This window comes from Aplysia californica, unplaced genomic scaffold (genome assembly GCF_000002075.1).
Source record: "Aplysia californica isolate F4 #8 unplaced genomic scaffold, AplCal3.0 scaffold00030, whole genome shotgun sequence".
Classification (NCBI taxonomy): Eukaryota; Metazoa; Mollusca; class Gastropoda; order Aplysiida; family Aplysiidae; genus Aplysia; species Aplysia californica.
In genome coordinates this window covers 2,280,537-2,308,512 of record NW_004797300.1, presented here as the reverse complement: position 1 = coordinate 2,308,512, position 27,976 = coordinate 2,280,537, and the positions used below count along the sequence as shown (strand labels likewise).

Below are 27,976 nucleotides of genomic sequence, written 5' to 3'. Positions count from 1 at the left end.
TCGGTGGCCTAGTGGTTAGGCTCTCGGACTCGCAACCGTAAGGTCGTGGATTCGAATCCCGTCAAGGGCCCGACGTTGTGTCCTTGGGAAAGGCACTTTACACGAATTTTCCTCACTTAACCCAGGTGAGAATGGGTACCCGGCTATAGACAGCGAAAGATCTTGTCAGTTTGTTAGTGTTTGAGCGCTTAATCGGCTGCTCGCACTGTATGCTTCCCGGGAAGCTGAGAATGTTTCGGAGTGTACTATGGTCTGCTGGGGTAATAATATAGTGTAAAGCGCATAGAGCCTGCTGTTGAGCGGGGATATGCGCTATACAAATGCTATCTATTATTATTATTATTAATGTTGACAAGTCACAGTGTGTCTGTGTCTGTCTGTCTGTCTGTCTGTCTGTCTGTCTGTCTATCTGTCTGTCTATCTGTCTGTCTGTCTGTCTGTCTGTCTGTCTGTCTGTCTGTCTGTCTGTCTGTCTGTCTACTCTCTTGTAACTCCTCTAACCTTTAGCGCTAATTTGACGAAATTGTGTTTCATACTCTGTAAAACGCTTACTAAAACAAAAAGTTGGCCTATTTGATTACCTCAACTGTGCCAAAGGGGGTATGAAACATTTTCGTGGTTAGTTGGCGGGTGCTTTGGTATGGCTTGCTGCTGCTTTCCTATCAAACATCTATTGTCCCGATCTCTCCTCTTTCTTTTTTGTGTTTTGTTGCTCTCTTGTAACACCTCTAATTTTCGTCACTTATATGACCTTATTGTGTTGCAAGTACTGTAAGACTTTTACTAAAACTAAAGAAACGTTTTCAATCATTTTATTTGCCTATCAGGACGAGATGAACCGGTTCATCCGTGTGCTGGTCCTATGTCACACGGTGCGGGTTGACCGCAAGCAGGAGGCTAATAACGGTCAGAATGGGGCGTCCAGCATCTACAGCGCCACAGGCGAGGAGTATGACTACCAGGCCAGCTCGCCTGATGAGAAGGCTTTGGTGGAGGCTTGTTGCAGGTCAGTCAGTGCTCAGTTGTTATAGACCAGTTGGTGATCAGTTGTAGGACAGTTGTCAGTGGTCATTTGTCACTGGACAGTCAGTGGTCAGTTGTTGTAGGACAGTCAGTGGTCAGTTGTTGCAGGTCAGTCAGTGGTAATTTGTTGTAGGACAGTCAGTGGTGAGTTGTTGTAGGACAGTAGATGGTCATTTGTTGTAGGACAGTTGTTGTAGGACAGTTGTTGATCAGTTGTAGGACAGTCTGTCATCAGCGGTTATTTGTCACAGGACAGTAGATGGTCATTTGTTGTAGGACAGTTGTTGTTGGACAGTTGTTGTAGGATAGTTGTTGATCAGTTGTAGGACAGTCAGTGGTCATTTCTCACTGGACAGTCAGTGGTCAGTTGTTGTAGGACAATCGGTGGTCAGTTGTTGTAGGACAGTTGTTGTAGGACAGTCATTGATCAGTTGTAGGACAGTCAGTGTTCAGTTGTTGTAGGACAGTCAGTGGTCATTTGTCACAGGACAGTCAGTGGTCAGTTGTTGTAGGACAGTCGGTGGTCAGTTGTAGGACAGTCAGTGGTCAGTTGTTGTAGGACTGTCAGTGGTCATTTGTTGCAGGACAATCGGTGGTCAGTTGTTGTAAGACAGTCAGTGGTCATTTGTCACAGGACAGTCGGTGGTCATTTGTTGTAGGATAGTCAGTGGTCAGTTGTTGTAGGACTGTCGGTGGTCAGTTGTAGGACAATCGGTGGTCAGTTGTTGTAGGACAGTCAGTGGTCAATTGTTGTTGGACAGTTTTTGTAGGACAGTTGTAGGACAATTGTGTTGCAAATTAATTAGTTGTTGCTTCTTTCTGTGCTTATTTTGGTGCAAGACGTAGAGAGCTGAAGTTATTTTTAGCTTCCCTCTGTTGATCAGCTAAGCGAGTGGATAAGTGAGATAAGTGAGAGGGAGCATGGTATTGTTTTTGTAGTAAGAGAGACCTAGGTTTCTGGTAGTAATAAGAATAAGTAGACTTAGATTACCCTAAAATGGAAAACTCCAGGGGTCGTTGTGATTGTCTTTTGTATCGTATATATATAACCTATTTTGTAGATGTGTTACACTCACAGTGACATAATACAGAACATTTAGGAGATGGGCTAGGCGTACTTCAACCCAATGTCAGGACCAACCTGGGCTGAGAGGGAACAACGCCCCTGCAGAAAGACGGAGGTTCTCAGTAAAAATTTCTCCCCATACGGGAATCGAACTGAGGTCTTTTGCGTGCGACGATAAAGCGCTTGGCTAGTGCATATTAAAAAATGAACAGGCCTTTGCATCGTAAGAATAGCCGATCCAATATTAATTTCTAACTTCATTGAATAGAGCTTTTTATTTTTTAACAACCCGACTATGAAAAAAACAACAATCTTGCACTTTTGGTGCAAGCCTCTCAAGGCAAATAACCAGAGAATCTTCTATTATGTAATGAGCCCACAGCCACGAGAGTTCGCGGCGTCACGACACAGTACAGCAGGACTGTCCGCGAGTCACAACTCACCGGAGCAAGCGGGAGGCAAAGCTCAAGCCTGCTCGCAAGCCTCTAGCGCAAGCCGTCCGCTGCTTTGCAAGCCTTCGATTAATTGAGCAGAATCCAGCCCTAGTGTTCACCTCTCATTGAATAGGTTCTTAGTTCGAATCCAGATAGCAACGAAAATTTTTCTTGTCTGAAATTGTCTGTGGTCTACTTTCGTCTCCCCTTCCTGCCCCCACCCCCTCACCTCTTTTGCTCCCTCCTCTTGGCTTCTGACTCTTTCTGCAGCCTTTCTGCTGCTACTCCTTGGCTCCTTCTTACTGCTGTCTTTCAACCACACCCCTGATCTTATGGTAGGTAAGATCTACACTTAGCCTTCTCGGTCAAGGGGGAAAAATCTTTGAGGTTGCGTGTGCAATGCACTTTAAAAATCCCTTGTTTGTCAGTAAGAATAGGCTTCGGCGCCACTCGGGCAAAATTCAAAATTTCCTACCAACTGAAAATGTTTGATGTGTCCCGCGTACTCATATGTCCTTATGCAGTTACGAGCGCCGTAAAACGCTTACCAAAAATTTAGATTTAAAGAAATGAATAAAACATGTCGCTTAAATCCTGTAGGCCTATTACAGATTCGGAAGAAGGAAAAATGTGAGGGTGAGAATTCTGAGCAATAGAGGATGCTGGTGAAAAAGAGTTCTGTTTGTCACAGGGTTGATTGGTTTAGGATAATGTACATATTTGGGGGGAAGGGTTACAAGTATTTTCTCCACATTTATTTTTGTTCTCTCTTTCCGAACCTCTAAAGGTATGGCGTTATCTACCATGGGAATAATGACGAAATGATGGAAGTGACCTTCCACAAGGACATGCAGCGATTCAAGTTGCTGCACACTCTGCCCTTTGACCCCACCAGAAAAAGAATGAGTGTCATCATACAAGATGAGAAGGGTGAGTGTAGTTCAGGGCTAGTAAAATTCCTCTGTTGTACGTTTTATTATCTTGACAATCAAATCCTTTATTTAAAACAATTTGTGTGTTGCTCTCTTGAGACAACTGCTTAAACAGTGTGAGCAAGTTTTTATTGTATGTAGTCAATGTGTTACTTATATTTTTTTTAATGAGTACTCCCCATGGTTTACTCGGATGGGACCTTTTGTTTTTATACTTAGAATTGCGCTATTTTTCATGCATTCTTTTGTTTTTTAAATAAATTGTTGTCCGATTAAAAAATGGAAGAACATATTCGCACTTTCAGGAGCCGCACAAATTTTACAAAAGTTGTTGTGGCAGAAGACTATCAGGCAAACAGAAAGCACAGAAAAGGCAGCCTCCGCAGTGTTCTAATTTTTACCCAGACATTCTTTAGGCCTTTTGGTGTTAGTAGGCCTTATTTCAATGGACTCATAGGCTACGTTCCAAAACTGTCTGCATGGTTTGCGTGGACAAGATGATAGACATAAAGAACTGTTTTGTTTTCAGGACACCAAACAAAAAGCAGCAGACATGACAACATCGCTTTATTCAACAGCGACGGGTACTTTCATGAATGTTCCCAAAAATTTGTGGGGGGAGGGTGGGGATGTAAATCACGGAAAGAGTTGTTTGAAATTTTGTCCTTTTCTTTATCTTATTTAATATTTGCATGCCTCGTTTGTCCCCTCAGGAGAAAAAACGTTGTTATGCAAAGGAGCTGAGGTGGCTATACTGGACAGAGTGGCAGTAGGAGATGTTGCCACAACTCAGCGCATGATTGATGAATATGCCAGGGTAATCCCTTTTTTTGTACTGTTTTTGATGGGGTTTCGGGTGTGTTTGTTTCCAGGGGGTTTGTGTTTTTTCTTTGGGGATGGGAGGAAAGTATTTTCAAGCCCTTTTTCGATACGAGGGCTCAAAGTGGATAAGTTTTTCCTTTGGCCTTCATATCCCTTAAATGATGTAAATTGTGTTGATGGGGACATGAGACATCAATAATAATTGTTCCTATAACTTGTCCTATACTTCCTTTTACAATCAAAGATTAACAATCCTTTGACTTATTCATTATTTCCTTTTACTCTTTAACATCAACCATCTTCTTTTTCCCCCCACCCCCCACCCCCATCCACATTGCCCCACCAACCTTAATCATTTTGCCTCTTTACCATCCCTTTCCACCATCCCTTTCCACCGTTTTGTTTCTCCTCTTCTCTCCAGCTGGGCCTGAGGACACTCACTATAGCCCAAAGAACGTTTACAGAAGCAGAGTACGAGACCCTCAATGAATCCCTGGTCAATGCTAAGAGGTCTTTAACCCGACGAGAGGAGCTGGTTAGTTTGTGATGTCTTTTTGTTTCTATTTATGTGTACTGTCATACTTCCTCTTCAGGTGGTTGGCGGGTGCTCTGGTATGGTTTTACTTCTTCTTTCCTATCAATCAAACATCTATTATCCTTATAGCTTCTCCTCCTTTTTCTTTTTGTATTTTACTCTAGTGTTACCTGTCTTATCTTTTGCATTTATATGATAGATAATAATAGATAGCATTTGTATAGCGCATAACCCCACTCGAAAGCAAGCTCTATGCGCTTTACACTATATTATTACCCCAGCAGACCATAGAACACTCCGAAACATTCTCAGCTTCCCCGGAAGTATACAGTGCAAGCTGCGGATTTCGCGCGCTCAAACACTAACAAACTCACAAGATCTTTCACTGTCTATAGCTGGATACCCATTCCCACCTGGGTGAAGTGAGGAAAATTCGTGTAAAGTGCCTTTCCCAAGGACACAACGTCAGGTCCCTGACAGGATTCGAACCCACGACCTTACGGTTGTGAGTCCGAGAGCCTAACCACTAGGCCACCGACGTCACTATATGACCTTATAATGTTGCAAGTGCCATTCAACTCTTACCAAAACTAAATGAACCTGCTCTTCCTCCTGACAACGACAATATTACCTCCAGTACAAAGAACCAAATCTCCCTCCCCCGCCGCCCCCCCCCCTCCTGCTTGTTTTCTCTTTATTGTAATGACACCTCCACCTGTCTATAACCTACACTTTTCTTGACAATGGGTGGCCGGTATTGATAATTGCAACTGTATTTGGCATTTATGACGCGGTGGATTAACTCTTTGAGACTGGGAACCTACAAGAGATTGCTGATTCAAAAGATGCTTGGATAGAATTGACCTTTGTTCTCTTTCTCTAGACTTTGCGAAATACTGAGGATGTTGAAATTTATTCGTATTTTTTCCGTGTACAAATTTATTTGAATTTTGCTTCTGTTGCTTTGTTGTTGTTGTTTTGTTTTTTTGGTTTTGTTGAGCTCTTTCTCTGTCTCTGTCTCTCTCTCTCTCTCTCTCTCTCTCTCTCTCTCTCTCTCTCTCTCTTTCTCTCTCTCTCTCTCTCTCTCTCTCTCTCTCTCTCTCTCTCTCTCTCTTCTGGCGCTGTGGCTTCATAAACGGCCAGCGATGCCGACAGCACGCAGGAACTCAACACTCGCCCGGGGGTCCTTAAAAAGTGCTGAAAGTGGGTTACTGAAACGTCCCAGCAGACGGGATCTAGTTATTGTTAAGGAGGTGGATGGACAGAACATACAGTTTGTCGATTACCTTTTCTTTTCCTTTATGAACATTTTGCTTGTGGAAATTCTTTTCCTTCTTTGTTGTTGTTGGGTTTTTGGGCTTTTTTAAATTTGCTATTTGACACCTAGACTTTTTCGAATCTTATCTTTTTTTTTCTTGTCCTTTCTCCAGGTGTGGGTGTTGACAGGGGATAAAGAAGAGACAGCTGTGAACATCAGTCACTCTGCTGGTCACTTCAACTCGGAGATGACGGAAATGAGACTCACGCAGGTCAACTCGGATGAGCAGTGTGTCGAACAGATCAGGCATTTGTTGCATCTGTGAGTAGGCGAACTGGTGTATGTTTTGTTGAAATACCTATAAATATACATGTGCACTCCTACACTCTGGGTTTTGTTTCAACTCTGTGTGAATATTGAAGGTGGTGTTGCAGGATGAGATGTCGTCTGAACTGACTTTGCAGTTGTCATAGAAATTAAGGCTTCTGTGGTTTCAGTTTTTAAAACAGCTCATTGAAAAGCTAGCATTTCTCAAAATTTGAAAACAATGATCATTTGCTTTTTTAGAAAGTGTACCACTCACAGTTGCTGAAATCATTTTGTCTGTGACCTTATATTCCTGAGAGAAAAAAAATACAGTATCAACCCAGCCTCCTTTAGGGTCTGTATCAATGAACATAAATTTTGTTTTCTTTTAAACCGTTTCCTGGTGATTGCTATAATTGGAAAGGCAGACTGGAAAGTGCCACACCTTGGGCAAGTTCATTTTCTACACAAGGTACTTTTGTTTCACAGGCACCTCTTCTGAAAGAGGATTGTTTTTCTAGTGCAATGCCGGTACTTCTTTTTACAAGTTAAGAGTCTTTTCACAAAAACAAACATTTTGACTGTCCCCCCCCCCCTCCCCCCAGAGCAGTGCTACTAACTGAAGTGCCTTAAGGCCTTTCCCAAAGGGGGGATATTAACATGTTCTTTAACACAGTAGAATTATAACTGGGCTTATTTATCAATGTCATGCTCATACTGTGCCGGAACAACATAAGGGGAACTGCTGCTTTTTCTTTCCTCTTTCTTACTATCATCGTTTTCCTCTACTTCTTTTATATGTTTGTCACTCTCTTGTGAACTGCTATTTCTGAGGTGCAGACTTTGTTCCTTTGAGGCTAGAGAGGTGAGAAGAGTAAACCTGATTCCCCATTTGGACTTCTCTGTTGACATCCACCCCTTGGCACTCATATGACTTTATGCAGTTGCAAGCGCCGTATAACCTTACTAAAACAAACATTTCCACTGCTCTGTGTAAAACTCCATCATACGCCATTTTTCAAAATGGCATTCATCAGTCTGACACTAAGATATTGATTTGTTTTATGAGTGTCTTATTGCAAAACACTAAAATTGTTTGGTTGTTTTCCTTTATGCAATATTTCAGTACAAGTGATGCACATACTGAGGTGGAGAACCCAGCCCTTGTGATAGACGGACAGAGCCTAAGGTTTGCCTTGCAGTACTCAGACCAGCTATTCCAGCTTTGCTCACAGTGTATGGCAGTGCTGTGTTGTCGCATGTCGCCCATACAGAAGGCAAAAGTGAGTTGCTGGAGAGGGGGAGGGAGGGGATATGGGTTGTTTGAAGGACACCATTGTTAGATCCTATGTAGTAATGGCAATGCTATGTTGTCGCTTATCGCCTATAGAGAAGGCAAATGTGAGTTCTTCGAGGAAGTGGGGGGGGGGGGAGGGAGTTGTCAGGGGTGGGACTGGGTTGTTTGGAGGACACCACTGTTAAGTCCTACGTCATTATGGTAGGGTTGTGTTGTTGTATGTCACCCATACAGAAGGCAAAGGTTGGTTGTTTGAGGGGAAGGAGGTCATGGTTGGGTGGGTGGTTTGGTTGAAGGACACAATTGTTAGGTCTTATGTCATTATGGCAGTGCTGTGGTATATCTCTCTTAATTGAAATCCTGGTTAAACAAAGGGAAATCTGAGGATCCTACAGATTTTTTTTGTTTAGACAGACTCCACTGTATTTGTCAACAGTAAATCTGAGACCTTTTGTATCATTTCATGTGACTCTAAAATTGAATACTTGATTGTTTGTTGTTGTTTTTTTGTTGTTTTTTTAGGTGGTTGCTCTCATCAAAAACTCACCGGACAAACCTGTGACGGCAGCGATCGGGGACGGAGCCAATGATGTCAGTATGATACAGGAAGCTGATGTTGGGCTTGGTGAGTGCCATGGCTTGCTTATGTCAGGATATGTTTTTAAGAAATATTTATAATTATAGGTTTAATAGTTGTAATACACAGAGAGTATTTTAAAGAGCATAGTTATTGGCTGTATAAATTTAATTTTTATTACTATGAAATGAAATGAGCACCTTTATTATTTTAGTACCCAGAACTTCCCCCAATGTGTCCTTTGTGTGACTATGCATATGAGACAGTGGAATATCACCTTTTCCACTGTACAGCCCTAAATGACATCAGAGCAACCCTTCTCCCTCCGAGACCTAACTTCGTCAACACACTCTACGTAACCTTACAGCAACTGCAGCAAACCTGCACTTATCACTACATGGCATTGGACAGAAGGACGAGAGCCCAGATGTTGCTGGATCGATTACAACAACAACAACATTATTTTAGTACTGTACAGATGGGAAATGGTGATGCTGTTGCAATGAAATTGAATATACTAGAGAGGTGAACGGTGTCCAAAGTTGTAGTGGACTCTTTGCTGAGAAGATAAGGAAGCCTGTAATGAGACAAAACACACCATTACGGTATTAAAATTTGATCGAGTATACATGTTTTAAAAAAATGCATTTCCCATCTTTGTATCAGTTTCTAGATAGAAATTTTTCTATCTTACTCTCTGTATCCTATTTGAAATATTATTAGAATATAAGATATACCGTGGTAATTTGTTATATCCTTTTTCTTCATGCAGCTATCATGGGCAAGGAAGGCAGGCAAGCTGTCCGTAACAGTGACTACGCCTTTGGCAAGTTCCGTTTTCTACACAGGGTTCTCTTGTTTCACGGGCACCTCTTCTACAACAGGATAGCTGTTCTAGTGCAATACTTTTTTTACAAGGTAAGAGTTTTTTTCACTAAAGTGAGCATGTGTGTCACAACACAGTGGAATCAAGCACTTGTCAGTGTTTAGGCATGTAGAGTTAGTGGAATCATCTTAAAGCTTCATTTGTCTTGCTTTTGATGAAAAAAGTACCCATCTATCTTGAGTAGTGGTTGAGATATTTGCGACTTGGGGGGTCGCCTGTTGTCGGAGGTAAGATTAGCAAGAAAATTTCCGCCAAAGTTTGATCACTTCCAAAGCATAGGGGTTCTTGGAAACTATAAATTTACATTTTTTTGCCTTCCGTCAATGATTTTCAGTAATATACACACAGAAATGTTCACACTGAATTGGACCTAGAAGGTGTTGAGCTAAAAAAAACACAATTTAGATAAAAATTACCCAACCAGCGGAACAGTGTAAATTTCTTTACTTTCGTTATTTTGAAGAGCGCATGATTCTACCTTGCTGCCTCCCATATTATTATAATCGGAAAATGTTGAGTTGGCACATGCACACTTCCTTTGAGTACGAAAAGTTCGGGATTTTTTTTTTTATCCAGTTGGCATTTCTGTAAGACAGGTTGTTGTTGTTGTTGTTATCGATCGAGCAACAGCTGGGCTCTCACCCTTCTGTCCAATGCCATGTAGTGATAAGTGCAGGTCTGCTGCAGTTACTGTAATGTTCCATAGAGTGTGTTGTCTATGTTAGGTCTCGGAGGGAGAAGGGTAGCTCTGATGTCATTTAGGGCTGTGCAGTGGAACAGGTGATGCTCCACAGTCTCATATGCATAGTCACACAAGGGACACATTGGGGGAAGTTCCGGGTTTATTCTGTTCAGGTGGAAGTTGAGCTGTATATGTTCTGTTCGTAGGCGGAAGATCGTGGTCTGTTTCTTTCTCTGAAGGCGGTTGATATTGTCATACCTTTTTGTTGTGGTCATATGTTTGAAAACTGCTCTGCCTGTCTTTCCCAGGGCCCATCTGTTCATCCAATCTTGTTTGTTGTTGCTTTTGATGATTTGTTTTGCAGTGTTGTATGAAGTTGGAGTGTTGGGTTGTTCCTGTCTAGATCCTCGTTTGGCAAGTGTGTCTGCTCTCTGTAAGACAAGAACTAATTCTAGTTTGATGGTCTTTTTATTTCCTTCACAGAATGTAGCGTTTGTGACCTCCCAGCTTTTGTACGCCATATTCAGCTACTTTTCACAACAGGTGAGAACATTTCCTCTTAAAGCTTTTTTTGAGATTTTCCCATTGATTTAATAATAATAATAATGATAGATAGCACTTGTATAGCGCATATCCCCGCTCAACAGCAGGCTCTATGCGCTTTACACTATTTATTACCCCAGCAGACCATAGAACACTCCGAAACATTCTCAGCTTCCCGGGAAGCATACAGTGCAAGCAGCCGTTTAAGCGCTCAAACACTAACAAACTGACAAGATCTTTCGCTGTCTATAGCCGGGTACCCATTCCCACCTGGGTGAATGAGGAAATTCGTGTAAAGTGCCTTTCCCAAGGACACAACGTCGGGCCCTTGACGGGATTCGAACCCACAGCCTTACGGTTGTGAGTCCGAGAGCCTAACCACTAGGCCACCGACGATTTCTTTGGTGTTATTACAATTGTTGTCTTTGTTTTTGGCAGACAATTTAGTTTTTGGAAGGATGGTTTCTCTAGCTCAGGAGTCTTAAACTCAAACTACTTGGGGGGTTATTGGGGGTAAAGTGTAGGTGAACCTGGGCTGTAACAAATATTCCACGTTCACTGGTTGAATGAGCAGTGGGTTCAGACTAAAAAATAATGTAAAGCAAGTGTCAGCGACTCAAGGTGTGAATGTTGGTGTGTCCTTGAATAAGTCGTCATAACCCAAGCTTTTTGCGGAATATTTCTCAGGGCCCAGGTTCACCTAGACTCTATCCCCAACAGCTCCGGGGTAATTTGAATTTGAGTCCCCTGGTTTAAATGTATACAGATAGTGTCCCAATAATTTCACTTTTGCTTTAAAATAAACCGTTATTGTCCAGATTCTTGTTCTTTTGCTTATTCTCTGGAATATGTTCTAACAAGCTTTGTTTGGCTTTGTCCTCAGTCGTTGTTCGATCCATTTTATCTGCTGTTCTACAACCTGACCTTCACCTCTCTACCCATCCTTATCTATGGCTTGTTTGAACAACACAAGCCGCAGGAGGATCTACTGGGAAAGCCTCATTTGTACAAGTATGAATAACATCTTCTTTGTTTGTTTTTTAATTAAATTTTTTTCTTCTTCATCTTTGCTGTATGTATGTTTGCATAAAAAATCATGCCAGAGTTATTGGTCTTTTTGTTTGGTTTCAAAATGATCCTGATTTAATCTTTATGTAAAAGTCTTGAAAGAGAGAACCATGTGTGAAACATGTTGAATGTTCTGTAATTCTCTAAGTGGTTTAAGGGTTGTCTCAGTACGTTTATCTAAAAGCTCTATATTTTTGGTAATATCATACCTCAAAAGTCTTTTCCTTTGAAGCCATCTTTTGTTTTTTTCTTATTTTTTTTCTTTGGGTGGGGGGGGGGGGGGGGGGGGGCTTATATTTATAATGCAGTTGGTTTGAAAAATTGAATAAAATCAATTTTGCTAGATGTTTTTTCTTTTAATTCTTGAGCTATTGAACAGAATAAATTCAAGTGATTCCGTTGTTATGCATATTTTTTTTTTCCTGTTTGTTTCTTATCTTTTATAGCCCGCATTCATTGCCATTTTGGACTCTATGTAAGGCACTGCTCCACTAACATTACTATTGTCTGCATTTCCTACTTAAGAAATGTTTCATATTGATGCTATATACATGAAAGCATATAAATTTGAAAAGAATTTTGATAAATCAGTAAACACATTTAAGTTGTGTAACTCGAAAAAAGAAAAAAAACCCAGCAGATCCAAATACAGTCAAACCTGCTTTAACACTTTGCAGCCACAAGGCTCATATAGTAAAAACCCTTGCATTGAAAGGCAAAGGTATTTTGGGGAAAATCCAAAGAAACTGGGTGGTAAACATCGTCGTTCTCTGTTTTACAGGTATAAATGATAGTGCACCTTTTTATCTTAAAACATTCCTGGAATTATATAATCCACCTAGAGCCCTTAGATCAGCCTCTGACAATCTAATTCTTAAAACTCCAAAATAAAACTACAAAACATACGGCGAGCGTTCTTTTTTGTTCTTTGGTCCCCAGGTATGGAACGAAATCCCATATAAAATAAGATCTGCCCCAACAATTTCCATTTTCAAAAATCAGCTGAAGCATTTTTTATTCACAAAAGCATACCTGTCATAATGATGTACTGTGATATATATGCATGTGTATGCCAGACTGTGAGACTGGAGAAATAGCGAGTGAGAATGAGAGAGAGAAAAAGAGAGAGATAGAGAGAGAAAAGAGAGAGATAGCGAGAGAGGGAGAGAGAAAGAGAGAGAGAGAGAGATAGAGGGAGAGAGAGAGAGACAGACAGAGAGAGAGAGAGAGAGAGATAGAACGAAAATGTTTTTCTATCTGTATAGAATTAATGTTTTAATGAATGTTTCTAGTTACTCACGTTTCAACTGTATTTTGACTGTTCGTGAATTTATATTGCATTGTATATTTTTAGTGAACACATTTTCAACCTCACTACGAGACTGTTTTTCTGGTATAAAATTTTACACATATGCATTTATATTATATGTATAATACTTTGTTTTACGTACACATTTGTGTCGATTAATTTTTAAGATGTGATGTCTTTTTCATTGTAATGCGCATTGAGCATCTTTTAGGAAATGGAAATGCGCAGTATAAATGCTATTTATTATTATTATTATTGTCCATCGGCGAGAAGAGGCGGCAAAGTGTTAACTGCCACCTGTTCAAGACAGTCACTTAAACAAATGACCACTTCCGACTTCCTTCCTCGCATCCTTTTTGTAATATTATAAAGACACTTTTTGAGATGCCCGTCTGTCTAAGATAATCAGTTTTCTCTTAGACTGTGGGTGACCGTCTTTAAGACATAATTTAAATGTTTACCCTTATTTTGTTTCAGAACTGTCACCAGAAATGCCTTATTGTCATGGCCTGAGTTCCTCAAGTGGAATGCTTTAGGTATGTATCCATTCACTTTGATGCCTGGTTTCATTTTTTTTTTAAGTGTCAGAACAAGTTTGGGATTGTGTTTTATTTTTCTTTTGTTTTGCCAGTTATTGGTTTGAAGGAGGAGAGGGTGGAGAGAGATTTTTTTTTTAATTCTAAATCTTTTTTAAAAAATATGTACTAGTTTTAGATGATTGTTGAAGCTTGATAGATACATCGATATGATAGATGTTTGGTTTGGAGATATGATAGATGTTTGTTTTGGAGATATGATAGATGTTTGTTTTGGAGATATGATAGATGTTTGTTTTGGAGATATGATAGATGTTTGTTTTGGAGATATGATAGATGTTTGTTTTGGAGATATGATAGATGTTTGTTTTGGAGATATGATAGATGTTTGTTTTGGAGATATGATAGATGTTTGTTTTGGAGATATGATAGATGTTTGTTTTGGATTTTTTTTCATGTTTTGTATTCGGAATAATCATGTATTTTACCATTTATTATTCACTATGGGCTGATGAATGTCAGTGGCTAGCCATCTGCTCTCATGGGAGTTGGAGCCTTCACCTCTAAAACGATCGTGTACATTACTTCACTCACCCTCGTAAAAGTGCGCTCATATGACCTTATGCAGTTGAGAGCGCCGTAAAACACATACCGAAACCGAAACACTTGTGAATTGGAGAAACTGTTTTTGTGTAGACTCAGTTTCTAGTGGGAATTACAGCTGTTTTCAGAAAGTTTGCTATGTGCTTGACATAAGATGTTCTACATATTATTAAAGATTTACTTATGTCTAGCCATGTTTATACTTCTTTCTTATTAAACATTTATCGTCCTTTTCTCTCTTCCTTCTTTTTTGTGTTTGCTATTCTCTTGTAATACCTTTAATCTTCAGCACTTATATGACCTAATTGTGTTGCAAGTACCGTAAAATAAAACTAACAGCAGTAAGAGGGAGGGAGAGAAAGTTGCTCTCCTTTCAAAAATGCCTTTAATTGAATGTTTTGTTTTCTTCTTTCTGTCCTTTCACTCAGGTTTATGGCATTGCCTTGTATTTTTCTTTGGCTACATGTTTCTTATATGGGATGATGTGTCAATCTTCAGTACAGGAAAGGTGAGTAACTACGTATCTTAATCTCTCTTCGCAGTGAGTTATAAGTATCCTTACCATGGATTTCTACCTTCTTTCAGGCTTATCATGCATTGTGAACTTTTCCAGCTGTTTTTTGTTTTTTTTGTTGTCTCTGATTACTGCTCTATAAATTTGGAAGCAATGTATTTTTTGTTATCTCCCTTTGTCAATAAAAATTGGGTAGACCAGTTCAGTGGTCACTTAATAATAATAATAATAGATAGCATTTGTATAGCGCATATCCCCGCTCAACAGCAGGCTCTATGCGCTTTACACTATATTATTACCCCAGCAGACCATAGAACACTCCGAAACATTCTCAGCTTCCCGGGAAGCATACAGTGCGAGCAGCCGATTAAGCGCTCAAACACTAACAAACTGACAAGATCTTTCGCTGTCTATAGCCAGGTACCCATTCCCACCTGGGTGAATGAGGAAAATTCGTGTAAAGTGCCTTTCCCAAGGACACAACGTCGAGCCCTTGACCTTACGGTTGCGAGTCCGAGAGCCTAACCACTAGGCCACTGACGCCACTTAGCTCCTTTTCAGGGATACTCTTCTCTCACAGGCTTCTTTTTCCTCTTCTTTTTCTTCCTCATACCCCTGCTGTAGCCCAGTAGATAACTTACTCTAAGATCTTCACCTCACAATTTTTACAGGCAAAAACGTGGCTTTTCTGACTCTGAGTCTTTGGGGAGATTGTAATGTGCCTAACTGTAGCCAGTCAATAGGTTTAAGGTTACGGAACTTAGTGATGGGTTAATGTTGTTACAAGATAAGATGAACAAGTCATACTCCAGAGCTTGACGTCTTTATTGGACAGAAATGTGTAACAAGTTCAAGTTGTAACCAATGACTGACAATGATGCTTAGATGAACGGATACTGGAGTCAGCAGTGTTACATGAACACACTGAGCAAGTGGGTGGTTGGCGGTTGCTCTGGTGTGGTTTGCTTCTTCTTTCCTATCAAACATCTATTGTCCTTATCTCCCCTTCTTCTTTTTTATGTGTGTTACTCTCTTGTAACACATCTAATCTTCTGGCGCGCATATGACCTTATGCATTTGCGAGCACCGTAAAACCTCTACTAAAACAAAACAAAAACAATGAACAACACTCACAGATGCCTTGACAGACGAGACAGCAAGTGAACAGAGACACTCGATTAAGAGAAGTACTACGACAAATGTTTCACTATTTTACTAAAATTTATTATGTTCCTGTCTAAATGTTGTTGCAATCTTTGGGGCTTTCCGTGAACAGTGATCAATCCTTTTATTTTATTTTCCTGTCTAAATGTTGCTGCGATTTTGGGAACTTATCGTAAATTTAATCAAACCCAGCTTCTTTATTTTTGAATGCATCAAAAGTTGGCGAGTGCCACTGGTAAGTTTTGTTTTATTTTGTTTTGTTTTTTGTTTTGTCTCTGTAATTGTAATTATGCATTATTGTGGTGTTCACCCAGCACTATAGGTTTATCATTATGCTGGTGGATTTCTGGTCAGTACAAACAGTCAGCCACTGTGCTGCAGGTAGCTTGGTAAACTTGGCCTGGGCATGGAAGTTTGGGGTTCGAATTCATGTGGGATCAAAGTACAGATGTTTGTATCCTCCTTGATAAATATTTTTTTATGGCCAGTGACCTTATGGAGGGTCACGTTCTCAACTTTTGAAATGACTGAAGTTGTTCTTACAAAGTATACACAGTACACAATGCTCGACTCAAGAATTTCACAGCAGAGGTTCAATTGTAATGATGGAAGTGGAAAATAAGGAATGTATAAGTGTACTCCTCCAAGTGCATGCATTGTAATCTCTCTGTTAATGGTCCGTGATGTCTGCACCTTTAGAGTTGAGGCTGTTGTTGTTCACATTTGTGTGGTGCGTTGGTTGTCTTTGGCTCACCTCTTCATTATGTTGCCCTTTCATTTAGTCTGTCTCGTTTGTTAGTAGTTGCACGGTTATGACTTGTTAATTAGCTGGGCCATCAGTCTTATATTTTAGAATAGTATGCTCGTAGTTGGTGGTGTATTATTGGTGATGCTGGTTTCGATGAATTATTGTTCAGTTGCCTTTGTTCACCTCACCGCTGCTGAGTGATTTGGACAAGACAAGAGGATAATCAGTCTTACCTGTTCAAGACGAACGTCCATTGTTGAGGAGAAAATTGCTTGTCTTTGACAGATCGACATCTTGGAAGCGCCTGGTTAGGCCTGATACAGACATGGTTAACCTTTATAGATAATGATCTGAATTGTGTCGGAGGGGGTAAAAATTAAAACACCTGCAGTTACAAAAAAAAGCACTAAAAAAAGTGAGCAAACGAAACAAATCAAAACAGAAAAAGCGCTGGTCGTGGACTCATGGTGCTGGTTTGAATTGTGTTTCTTTCTTTGCATCGAAGCTGTGGGAATGCAAAAAACAGAAACTAAGTATTATCTCTCGAGTGGTACGATCGAGTCACCTAATGCTCAACTGTGGGAGAGAACAAGCCAAAGGCCAATAAAGGAAGACGTACAGGTGAAGAAATGGAAATGGATTGGACACACCCTGAGGGGACCCCCGTCAAGCATCATCATCAGGCAGGCTTTAACATGGAACCCACAAGGAAAACGAAAGAAGGGAAGGCCAAAGATGACATGGAGACGAGCGGTACAAGCTGAAATTGAAAAAGCGGAGACATCATGGAAACAGATAGAAAAGGATGCTCAGGACAGGCTTCACTGGAGTAATACTGTTGATGGCCTGTGCTCCACTGGGAATTAAAAAAGGGCAAGAGAGAGAAGTATTATCTCTCATCTACCTTTGTTGAATGTGATTTGTTCTGTCCTCTCTGGTTTTGATTATAATTTTTGTTGGTTGAATTTTACATATATTATTATTCCCCAAGGTCTCTATAGTTCTACTAGTTGTCCCATTCATTTCAGTTTGATTTTTTGGGGTTTTTATATCATTTTTTGGTTTTATCGGTTTGTCTCTGTCTTTTGGAGTTGGTGCTGAGAGGTGACAAGATTTGGGGTCAGGATTTTTTTTGTAAGGACTTAGTTTTGGTTTTATCGGTTTGTCTCTGTCTTTTGGAGTTGGTGCTGAGAGGTGACAAGATTTGGGGTCAGGATTTTTTTTGTAAGGACTTAGTTAGATTTTTGGGGAATTCATTTCATTTGGGTTGGGTTTTTTTTGGCCATTTTCTTCTTTGCGTTCTTTTTCTCTGCGCTCTTCTTCTGCTCCTCCACCTCTTTCTGGCTTTTCTCCTTCTTTGCTTTTCCAGTAGTTTAGTATTGCTTCTAAGGTCTTTATGCAATAAAACAACCATTCTCTTGCATTTTGTGAATATGGAAATTGGGATGCTCAACTTGTGATGGACTTTTTTGTGCAAATATGAATACTTCAATGAAATTATTAAGTCTCATGACTTCTTTCGTTTGCTTATCCTCTAGAAAAAAATAATAATAGATACTCTTAGGAGACTTGGTCCTGTGAGTACAATATTGGATTTCTATGCACACTTCTTTTTTCTGCCAGTACATTTTGCTCTCTCTTTACTGTGTTTATTATTATCTGTCTTTGTTCCTTCCATATACTTTCCTCTCCCCTCTATGTCAAGCTGTCTACCCTTGAAAAAATTCACTAATAATAATTGGTAGGTAGTTTATACGAGTACAAAAACAGTTTTTAAAAATATTTTCGTTTCATTTTAGTCGCTCATTGTCTTTGAATCATTCATCTCTCTCTGTCTGTCTGTCTGTCTATCTCTCTCTCTCTCTCTCTCTCTCTCTCTCTCTCTCTCTCTCTCTCTCTCTCTCTCTCTCTATCTCTCTCTCTCTCACTCTCTCTCACTCTCTCACACACACTCTCTCTCTCTCTCTCTCTCTCTCTCTCTCTCTCTCTCTCTCTCTCTCTCTCTCTCTCTCTCTCTCTCTCTCTCTCTCTCTCTCTCTCCTTATAAAGTTTGAGACATGCTTGTCAAAATTGTTGCACACCATTCTACTTTTCAGATAATTGGCAATTTTGGCTTCGGTTCCCTCGTGTACTTTACCTGTGTGACCACAGTGAATCTGAAGGTAAAGAAAGGCTTACTTATATATCAGGTGTTATCCAACTGATTTTTAGAACAGAACAGTAGCCAGGTGAAATTCAATGATTTATCGCAAATTATTCTGCAGTTGGTTGGAGTGCACCGCTGCTAGGTCCTACTTCTTTTCTTTCCCCCAGTTGTTTCTGACTCTCTGTCTTTCTTTTCCCCTTTACTACACGACTTGTAATGTGTTAAAGTGCTCTTCTTTCCTCAAGCAAGCAAGCAAGCAAAGCAAGCAAAGCAAGCAAGCAAGCAAAACAAGCAAAGCAAGCAAATTATTGTAAATGCTTCAAGATAGATCTAATAATTTCCATCCCAAATAGACCCCCCCTTTTCGTGGTGGGGGGGGGGGGGATTAGTACTCTTCGAATAGGAAAAGAAAAAGATGAAGCTAACGGGTCAAGGGGTGACCCCCGAAAAGAGACATATTACTTTACTATGTTTCTTACTCTTTCTATTTATTGTTTTTATTATTTTACTTTATTATATTTATTACTTTTCTTTTCTCCTCTCTCCATCGACAACCTTGAGTCTTTCTCTTCTTTATCTTCTCAATTTTTATTGTTGTTATTACTGTTGTTATTATTATCATTATTATTATTATTATTATTATTATTATTATTATTATTATTAAGCCACTGTTGTTATTATTATTATTATCCCCATAACTGCCTGGCCTGACAGTTGATGTTGGAGACGAACTTCTGGTGCCTACCCATGGTGTTGTCTTACCTCTTCACTTTTGCTGGCATCATCGTCCTTACTTCCATCTATGTCAACTTCTGGTGGCCGTAAGTTATACATGGGTCAAAGGTCACTGATCTCTACAGGGGTGGGTTGGGTTTTTTTTAAGTTAAAGTTGTATAGAGAGAGAGGTAAAGTGACTGTTACTTTCTATCTGAAGTTGTTGTGATACAATGCGCTCACAAAGAAAAAAAGTATGGTATCTATTTTTTCTTGTTCTTCTTCTTCTTCTCAATCGCATTAGACTTAAAGTCTGGTATCTGTCATAAATTGGGCCATCCTGGTATCTCTTTTTGACTTGACCAATTTTAGAAACATGGATTTGGAGGACTGAATGGAAATTTGTATTCAAGTAGGGGAGGTTAAAAAAAACCCGCTCTTTTTCGTTCTGGTGGAAAGGAGTAAACAGGAATGACACAAAGCGTGTTGCTTTGGCCGATAGGAGTAAGGTCAACTTCATGACTTGAATAAACAATGGGTTCCCAAAACTAAAAACTTTTACAAACAGACAAAGACAATTATGTTGGAGATTAATTGTAAAACGCAGATCATGATCTAGAAATGCCATCTTGATAGTTAGCTCTTCTTAAGCATAGTACCCTCATTTTTTAATGTGATGCGCGCGTGTGGTCATCGATTGCCCTGTAATAGTATGAGTGTCTGCTTATTTAAGAGTGTATGTCTGTCGCAGATCTGACACTGGATGATGATGATGTATGCATGTTCATGTGTTTGTGTTAGGAGGAAGGTATTTTAAAGCATTTAGTGCTGTATTGTAACGGGAATGGGCACTTTAGAAATTATCTGCATTTTTATTTTCTTATTATTATTATTGTTATTAATATTATTATTATTGTTGGTGTTATTTCCATAATCAATATTATTATGGTTCATCGTTAACATCATCAATATTGATAATATCAATATTATTATGGTTCATCATCATTATTACCATCGTTATCATTGTAAATAGCAGGGAATAATAAAGGGTTGAGACTTGTAGATTTTTCAAATTTAATACTGGTTCAACGTTTCGCCCGGTAAAGGACTGTTATTGTCAATATTAGTGTTATTATTATTATTATGATTATTGTGATGACTGCCTCAAAAAATCTTTATATCCGGCCCTTTTTTACCTTCTCCTGTCCAGGTCGTGGGTGACGGAGACACACGACATTTACAAGCTGTTAGACCAGCTGTACGACACACCCACCGCTTGGCTTGCGTTCCTTCTCTTTATCGTACTTGCTCTCCTGCCCGACTTTGTCCTCAAGATACTCCGGGACATGAGAAGTGGAGCCAATGAGAAGGAGGGAAGCAGCAGCAGTACTGGTGGTGGTGATTCAAGCAGTAAAAGTGTGGTGAGTGAGTGGTGGGGGAAGGTTTTCTTTATAGTATGCAACTTTAAATTCTGCTGCGGTTGTTTTCATCCCCTGTATTAAACAGTGATACCTTACTCTTTAGAAGGGGCAGTCTGGTTTTGTTTTGTTTTTTTATTGTGTGTTTTTTGTGTTTTTTTTCGTAGGTGGGATTATCTTTCAGAAGACATTTTCATGGGATTTGTAGTTAATAATTAACTTAGTTTTATTTTTTTATTTTGTTGAAAAAGGGGCTTATAGGCAGTTCACTTTAGTGGAAGGTGGGCAATATTTACTGAAATATCTGTGATTCCAGGAAAATGGAATATTCTAGAATTTCACTTTATTTTGTGACAGTTCACCCCCCCCCCCCTCCTTTTTTTCTTCTTTGAATATCGTTTGGTTTTACTGATTATCCAGGAAGTGAGAGTTGAAACACATGACCTAATAGGTTTGTGTATTGTATTCAAAGTCTTATTTAGTGCCATTCCTTTATGGCATGTCAAGGCATAAAAGAAAGATGTGTCTTCTTTTTTTCTTTTTTTTTTTTTTTTTGCAGCGTTAAATTTTGTGTGTCACTTAAGTGTGCCATGTTTTACAATACGTGTATTCAGAAATTTGCAATGCATCTATTCTCACTTTGTGATGTACTGATGTATTGTATCTTCCTTCGTTTCTGCTTTTTCCGAAGGCTTTCATATAATGAATGATGCTAGCAATGTATCCATTATCCACAAATGAGCTCTGTGGCATAAAGTCAAGCCAGCCGTGATGAATCCGCTGTTCACTTTGTGAGTTATTCTTGATGAGCACGGCATTCTCCCCCTTCATAAATGAGAGGTGATGCAGCTTGGAAACTGCATGCTTTGAGATCTGGCTGCGAGCAAAAATTATACCTGGCTTTACTCCAATTGTTTGTTGCCCATAGTGTAAAAACCTCCCATACCACACTACAGGAAAGCATTTCGTCACGAATAAAGCATAGCTGACAATTATACAAAGGTAGAGGAAAAGTATCTTTTGTAAAGTCTTGTTTTGAATTGAAGTCTGACAAATATAAATTTATCTTGTCCTTTACGTATTTAGTTTCTTACATGCATCGCATAATAGAACAGTGTCTTATCAAAAGTTTCCCCTTTTTCTAAAGATTTTTTTAAAACATTGCTTGAACTTGAACTAAATTTTCAATAAACAAACTTTTCATTTCTGTGCTACAGTAGTTGCAACTCTTTTGTTGCAGTTTTATTTGACAACTAAAAACTGTATAGCAGATTATACAGCTTTGGCGTAGAGCAAATTTTTTCATGAGAAATCAGCGCTTTTTAAAAAAAATTGTTTTTCAGTCTTTTGATAATTGTACCTGAAGTTTGAATGAAGTCAGACTGATTAATCTGAACCTGAAATTCTTTGAAAATCTATGAAAGATATTATCTTTCCCAGCTCTAGAAGCATGGTGGCAGTGGTCAAGAGTGTTACTTAAAGTTGGGGTTTTTTGTCGCTTTTTTTTTAAAATAAAGTGTTTATATATAGCGAGGCGGAGAAGGTTAAGTCACTAAAGCAATATAAATGGTCTCACTGTACACCCTTGGTGTTGGCTACCTACTTACTGTGGTTTATTGTTGTGAAGGTGATTGCACCTGGTGTGGTGATGGTTGTAGCAGACAGATATTGTTTCATTCTATTTTTATGAGATTCCCAATTATCCTTAATGATAAATAGCATTTGTATAGCGCATATCCCCGCTCAACAGCAGGCTCTATGCGCTTTACACTATAATATTATTACCCCAGCAGACCATAGAACACTCCGAAACATTCTCAGCTTCCCGGGAAGTATACAGTGCAAGCAGCTGATTAAGCGCTCAAACACTAACAAACAGACAAGATCTTTCGCTGTCTATAGCCGGGTACCCATTCCCACCTGGGTGAAATGAGGAAAATTCGTGTAAAGTGCCTTTCCTAAGGACACAACGTCAGGCCCTTGACGGGATTCGAACCCATGACCTTACGGTTGCGAGTCCGAGAGCCTAACCACTAGGCCACCGACGAAGTGGGTTGTTTTTCCCTGGCGTCATACATATTTCACTAGCCTCTTTCTGAGTGTTCTGGAAGAAGCCGGCCATTACTGGTATTCTCATCATTAACTCTTTCTATGCCAACCCACAATGTGTCGTTGATATGGTATTATCTCCCTGGCAAAGTGGACAAGTTTGTCTTGTTGCTCAGACTTGTTCTGTGTTCATTTTCTGTGTGAAACTGTCTTCTTGTCTTCTTGATGTCTTTACAAGTAATTCTTTCGTCTCCATTTTGTCATTGAATGTCTAATTTATATCACAAAAAGTGTGATAAATGGACAGGTCCATTACCACATTCAACCCGCAATAGTAGTGACACACTGGTCTGACACATAAGTGGAAATTGTTCTGACATGAACAGAGAGGGGGTTAGTGGTTGGGTTTGGGGTATTTTTTAGATCTTCTTCTGTATGGAGGGTGGGGGGGTGCAGAATAGCCTTTGCCTTTCCCAAAAGGGATAGGCTTTGCAATTATAACTCTACACTCTACGTTCCAAATCCTCAAAATGCCTGTATTCATAATGTGTGCTGATCTCCTTTTCCCTTTCTTCTTTGAAAAATGGACTGTTGTGTCCTTGTCATTTGTTCTTTATCTCTCAATCATACCTTTCGAAGGAAAAATTTGTTTTTCAGTGCTGTCACCACCGGGAGTCAAACAGTTAGAAGATGAAAAACAGATTATGTATGTGTGACATCAGAGAATGTGTTTACTCAAAGTAACCTCCCTTATTTTTCAGTTTGAGAAAGCACTGCCTTCGTCTGTTCCCTACAAGCATTTCGTTAATCGTGACTGACACGATCAGATCTACAACGAACAAAAAATTCAAACAGAACTGGGTAAAAGGAATGGCATTATGTGATGATTTATGTCCTCCTGCCACGTTTGCCTTACCCTTCCAGGCCCACTTTTTTTTTTTTTTTTTTTTTTTTTAAAGTTTTTTTTAAAATTCAGCACCGCAAATCTTGCTGCATATTGGCCAGTACGTTTTATAACACAAGTATTAATTCAAGTTAACATTTAGAAACAAACCTCGCAAAAGATGTAAATGCTTGTGAGCATGGTATAAATGCCTGCATTAGTTCATTCGGTGTGTTTTCACATCTCAACGTACCTCTTAAATTGTATTAGATATAAATGTTAGTCAGGTAATACTAGGGTTTATTTTTATTCAGAGATTTTTTTAGATCTTTGTTAGTAGTGTGGTAAATAGGCTTTCTTTGATCTGAAGGTTTCACTTATCAAATTCCAAATTGTCTTCAAGGACATCTTATACTTATACTCCTACTCAAACTTGTGAAAGTTTACCTAAGCTTTACCTCACTCTAGGAGCGTCAACATATGGGGTCCTTTGTGTTATGTGAGAATGTGCGTGAAGTGTTAATGAGAAATTTGCTGCCTCACCTATGATTTTGAGAAAAAGTGCATGCTACCACCGGTGCCTCTGACCACTGCATGATAAAGATAATGTGTAGGTTATTCTCACATCAACTCCTATGCAATAAACACACGCATGCGTCTTGTCCATTATACAGTTTTGTTTCACATAGTTGGTAAATATTAACTCTTTCCACTTGCAATTATTTTATGACTCATACGTAACATATTGTGGGGCAAGCAACGTGGAAAGAGTTAAAATTTATGCTATTTCGTTTATATTACTATTATTTATGCCTAACCACTTTTTTTGTCCAAAAGTCAGAATTTCAAGACGCATTTTACCGATCTTTTTTTTTTTTACATCGTACACGTCGTGTAGATACTTTTGCTTTTTCCACTTATCATTCATTTCATGACACAATACTTTGTCTTCATAGTGGACAAGTTAAACTCTGGAAAAAAATGTACAAGTCGAGTGATGATAGATTGTTGGTTTTGAGGTGATGGGTGTTTGCTTGGCTTTTTTATCCGATACATGTCAATTTTTTTTTTCTTTGTAAGTGTGACAAAAGTTGCCTCGTGTGTCTTGTATTGATGATGTTCTCATGAAATACAACACAATGTTTAATCATTTTGAATGATTGAGATCCACAGCAAGAACCTTGATTCCAAGAATATTTTGGACAGTAACTCTTTTCTGGGGAAAATTATTGTCATTGATTTTATCATTAATTTTTTCCAAAGAAAAAGAATTTCATAGTATTATGCTAAAATCAGTCGGCTCACATGTTGGGCTTGTGTCCTGGTTTCGTGACAAATAATTTAGGATGGTAGTATAATTGTCTGGTTTCAAATTTGACCAGTGCTATAGATTGGGTGGTTGGCAGGTGCTCTGGTGTCTTTTTCCCCTTTTTTGAAGTGCCAGTTTTTATCCTTATGAAGCACTTTACTTTGTCAGAATCAGAAAATGAGTACTTGTAAATATTTCACACAGCTCAAAAACAAGTATTTTTCTTGAAATATTCGTAAGATATCCTGTCTTTCAGCCAGCTTTGTTGGTTAATTATAAGCTGTCAACTCTCTGTCTAGTATGCTGGTGGTTATTGATGGTTGGTGGGTGCTATGGTGGGGTTCGCTCCTTCTTTCCAATTCAACATCTATCGTCCTTATCTCTCCTCCTTCTTTTTTGCTTATGTTGCTCTCTTGTAACACCTCTAATCTTTAACACTTATATGACCTAATGCAGTTGTGAGCGCCGTAAAACCTCTACTAAAACAAACAAAAACAAAACAATGAACAACACTCACAGATGCCTTGACAGACGAGACAGCAAGTGAACAGAGACACTTGATTAAGAGAAGTACTACGACAAATGTTTCACTATTTTACTAAAATTTATTATGTTCCTGTCTAAATGTTGTTGCAATCTTTGGGGCTTTCCGTGAACAGTGATCAATCCTTTTCTTTTATTTTCCTGTCTAAATGTTGCTGCGATTTTGGGAACTTATCGTAAATTTAATCAAACCCAGCTTCTTTATTTTTGAATGCATCAAAAGTTGGCGAGTGCCACTGGTAAGTTTTGTTTTATTTTGTTTTGTTTTTTGTTTTGTCTCTGTAATTGTAATTATGCATTATTGTGGTGTTCACCCAGCACTATAGGTTTATCATTATGCTGGTGGATTTCTGGTCAGTACAAACAGTCAGCCACTGTGCTGCAGGTAGCTTGGTAAACTTGGCCTGGGCATGGAAGTTTGGGGTTCGAATTCATGTGGGATCAAAGTACAGATGTTTTGTATCCTCCTTGATAAATATTTTTTTATGGCCAGTGTCCTTATGGAGGGTCACGTTCTCAACTTTTGAAATGACTGAAGTTGTTCTTACAAAGTATACACAGTACACAATGCTCGACTCAAGAATTTCACAGCAGAGGTTCGATTGTAATGATGGAAGTGGAAAATAAGGAATGTATAAGTGTACTCCTCCAAGTGCATGCATTGTAATCTCTCTGTTAATGGTCCGTGATGTCTGCACTTTTAGAGTTGAGGCTGTTGTTGTTCACATTTGTGTGGTGCGTTGGTTGTCTTTGGCTCACCTCTTCATTATGTTGCCCTTTCATTTCGTCTGTCTCGTTTGTTAGTAGTTGCACGGTTATGACTTGTTAATTAGCTGGGCCATCAGTCTTATATTTTAGAATAGTATGCTCGTAGTTGGTGGTGTATTATTGGTGATGCTGGTTTCGATTAATTATTGTTCAGTTGCCTTTGTTCACCTCACCGCTGCTGAGTGATTTGGACAAGACAAGAGGATAATCAGTCTTACCTGTTCAAGACGACCGTCCATTGTTGAGGAGAAAATTGCTTGTCTTTGACAGATCGACATCTTGGAAGCGCCTGGTTAGGCCTGATACAGACATGGTTAACCTTTATAGATAATGATCTGAATTGTGTCGGAGGGGGTAAAAATTAAAACACCTGCAGTTACAAAAAAAAGCACTTAAAAAAAGTGAGCAAACAAAACAAATCAAAACAGAAAAAGCGCTGGTCGTGGACTCATGGTGCTGGTTTGAATTGTGTTTCTTTCTTTGCATCGAAGCTGTGGGAATGCAAAAAACAGAAACTAAGTATTATCTCTCGAGTGGTACGATCGAGTCACCTAATGCTCAACTGTGGGAGAGAACAAGCCAAAGGCCAATAAAGGAAGACGTACAGGTGAAGAAATGGAAATGGATTGGACACACCCTGAGGGGACCCCCGTCAAGCATCATCATCAGGCAGGCTTTATCATGGAACCCACAAGGAAAACGAAAGAAGGGAAGGCCAAAGATGACATGGAGACGAGCGGTACAAGCTGAAATTGAAAAAGCGGGGACATCATGGAAACAGATAGAAAAGGATGCTCAGGACAGGCTTCGCTGGAGTAATACTGTTGATGGCCTGTGCTCCACTGGGAATTAAAAAAGGGCAAGAGAGAGAAGTATTATCTCTCATCTACCTTTGTTGAATGTGATTTGCTCTGTCCTCTCTGGTTTTGATTATAATTTTTGTTGGTTGAATTTTACATATATTATTATTCCCCAAGGTCTCTATAGTTCTACTAGTTGTCCCATTCATTTCAGTTTGATTTTGGGGTTTTTATATCATTTTTTGGTTTTATCGGTTTGTCTCTGTCTTTTGGAGTTGGTGCTGAGAGGTGACAAGATTTGGGGTCAGGATTTTTTTTTGTAAGGACTTAGTTTTGGTTTTATCGGTTTGTCTCTGTCTTTTGGAGTTGGTGCTGAGAGGTGACAAGATTTGGGGTCAGGATTTTTTTTGTCAGGACTTAGTTAGATTTTTGGGGAATTCATTTCATTTGGGTTGGGCTTTTTTTTGGCCGTTTTCTTCTTTGCGTTCTTTTTCTCTGCGCTCTTCTTCTGCTCCTCCACCTCTTTCTGGTTTTTCTCCTTCTTTGCTTTTCCAGTAGTTTAGTATTGCTTCTAAGGTCTTTATGCAATAAAACAACCTTTCTCTTGCATTTTGTGAATATGGAAATTGGGATGCTCAACTTGTGATGGACTTTTTTGTGCAAATATGAATACTTCAATGAAATTATTAAGTCTCGTGACTTCTTTCGTTTGCTTATCCTCTAGAAAAAAATAATAATAGATACTCTTAGGAGACTTGGTCCTGTGAGTACAATATTGGATTTCTATGCACACTTCTTTTTTCTGCCAGTACATTTTGCTCTCTCTTTACTGTGTTTATTATTATCTGTCTTTGTTCCTTCCATATACTTTCCTCTCACCCCTATGTCAAGCTGTCTACCCTTGAAAAAATTCACTAATAATAATTGGTAGGTAGTTTATACGAGTACAAAAACAGTTTTAAAAAATATTTCCGTTTCATTTTAGTCGCTCATTGTCTTTGAATCATTCATCTCTCTCTGTCTGTCTGTCTGTCTATCTCTCT

General features: G+C 39.2%; 1 protein-coding gene across 1 annotated transcript in view; it reads left to right on the top strand.

The window, feature by feature from the left end:
• The window catches only part of LOC101849272 (probable phospholipid-transporting ATPase IF), a gene marked incomplete at its 5' end in the record, with an annotated part of 53,036 nt that overhangs the window by 15,537 nt on the left and 9,523 nt on the right, over positions 1-27,976 (top strand). The window contains 15 exon segments of the mRNA XM_035973791.1: positions 741-1,006; positions 3,311-3,453; positions 4,169-4,272; positions 4,699-4,820; positions 6,200-6,391; positions 7,503-7,659; positions 8,196-8,298; positions 9,023-9,168; positions 10,302-10,361; positions 11,245-11,372; positions 13,216-13,274; positions 14,306-14,385; positions 18,400-18,465; positions 19,164-19,270; positions 20,374-20,584. Of these exon segments, the coding sequence (XP_035829684.1) occupies positions 741-1,006; positions 3,311-3,453; positions 4,169-4,272; positions 4,699-4,820; positions 6,200-6,391; positions 7,503-7,659; positions 8,196-8,298; positions 9,023-9,168; positions 10,302-10,361; positions 11,245-11,372; positions 13,216-13,274; positions 14,306-14,385; positions 18,400-18,465; positions 19,164-19,270; positions 20,374-20,584 (1,944 nt within the window).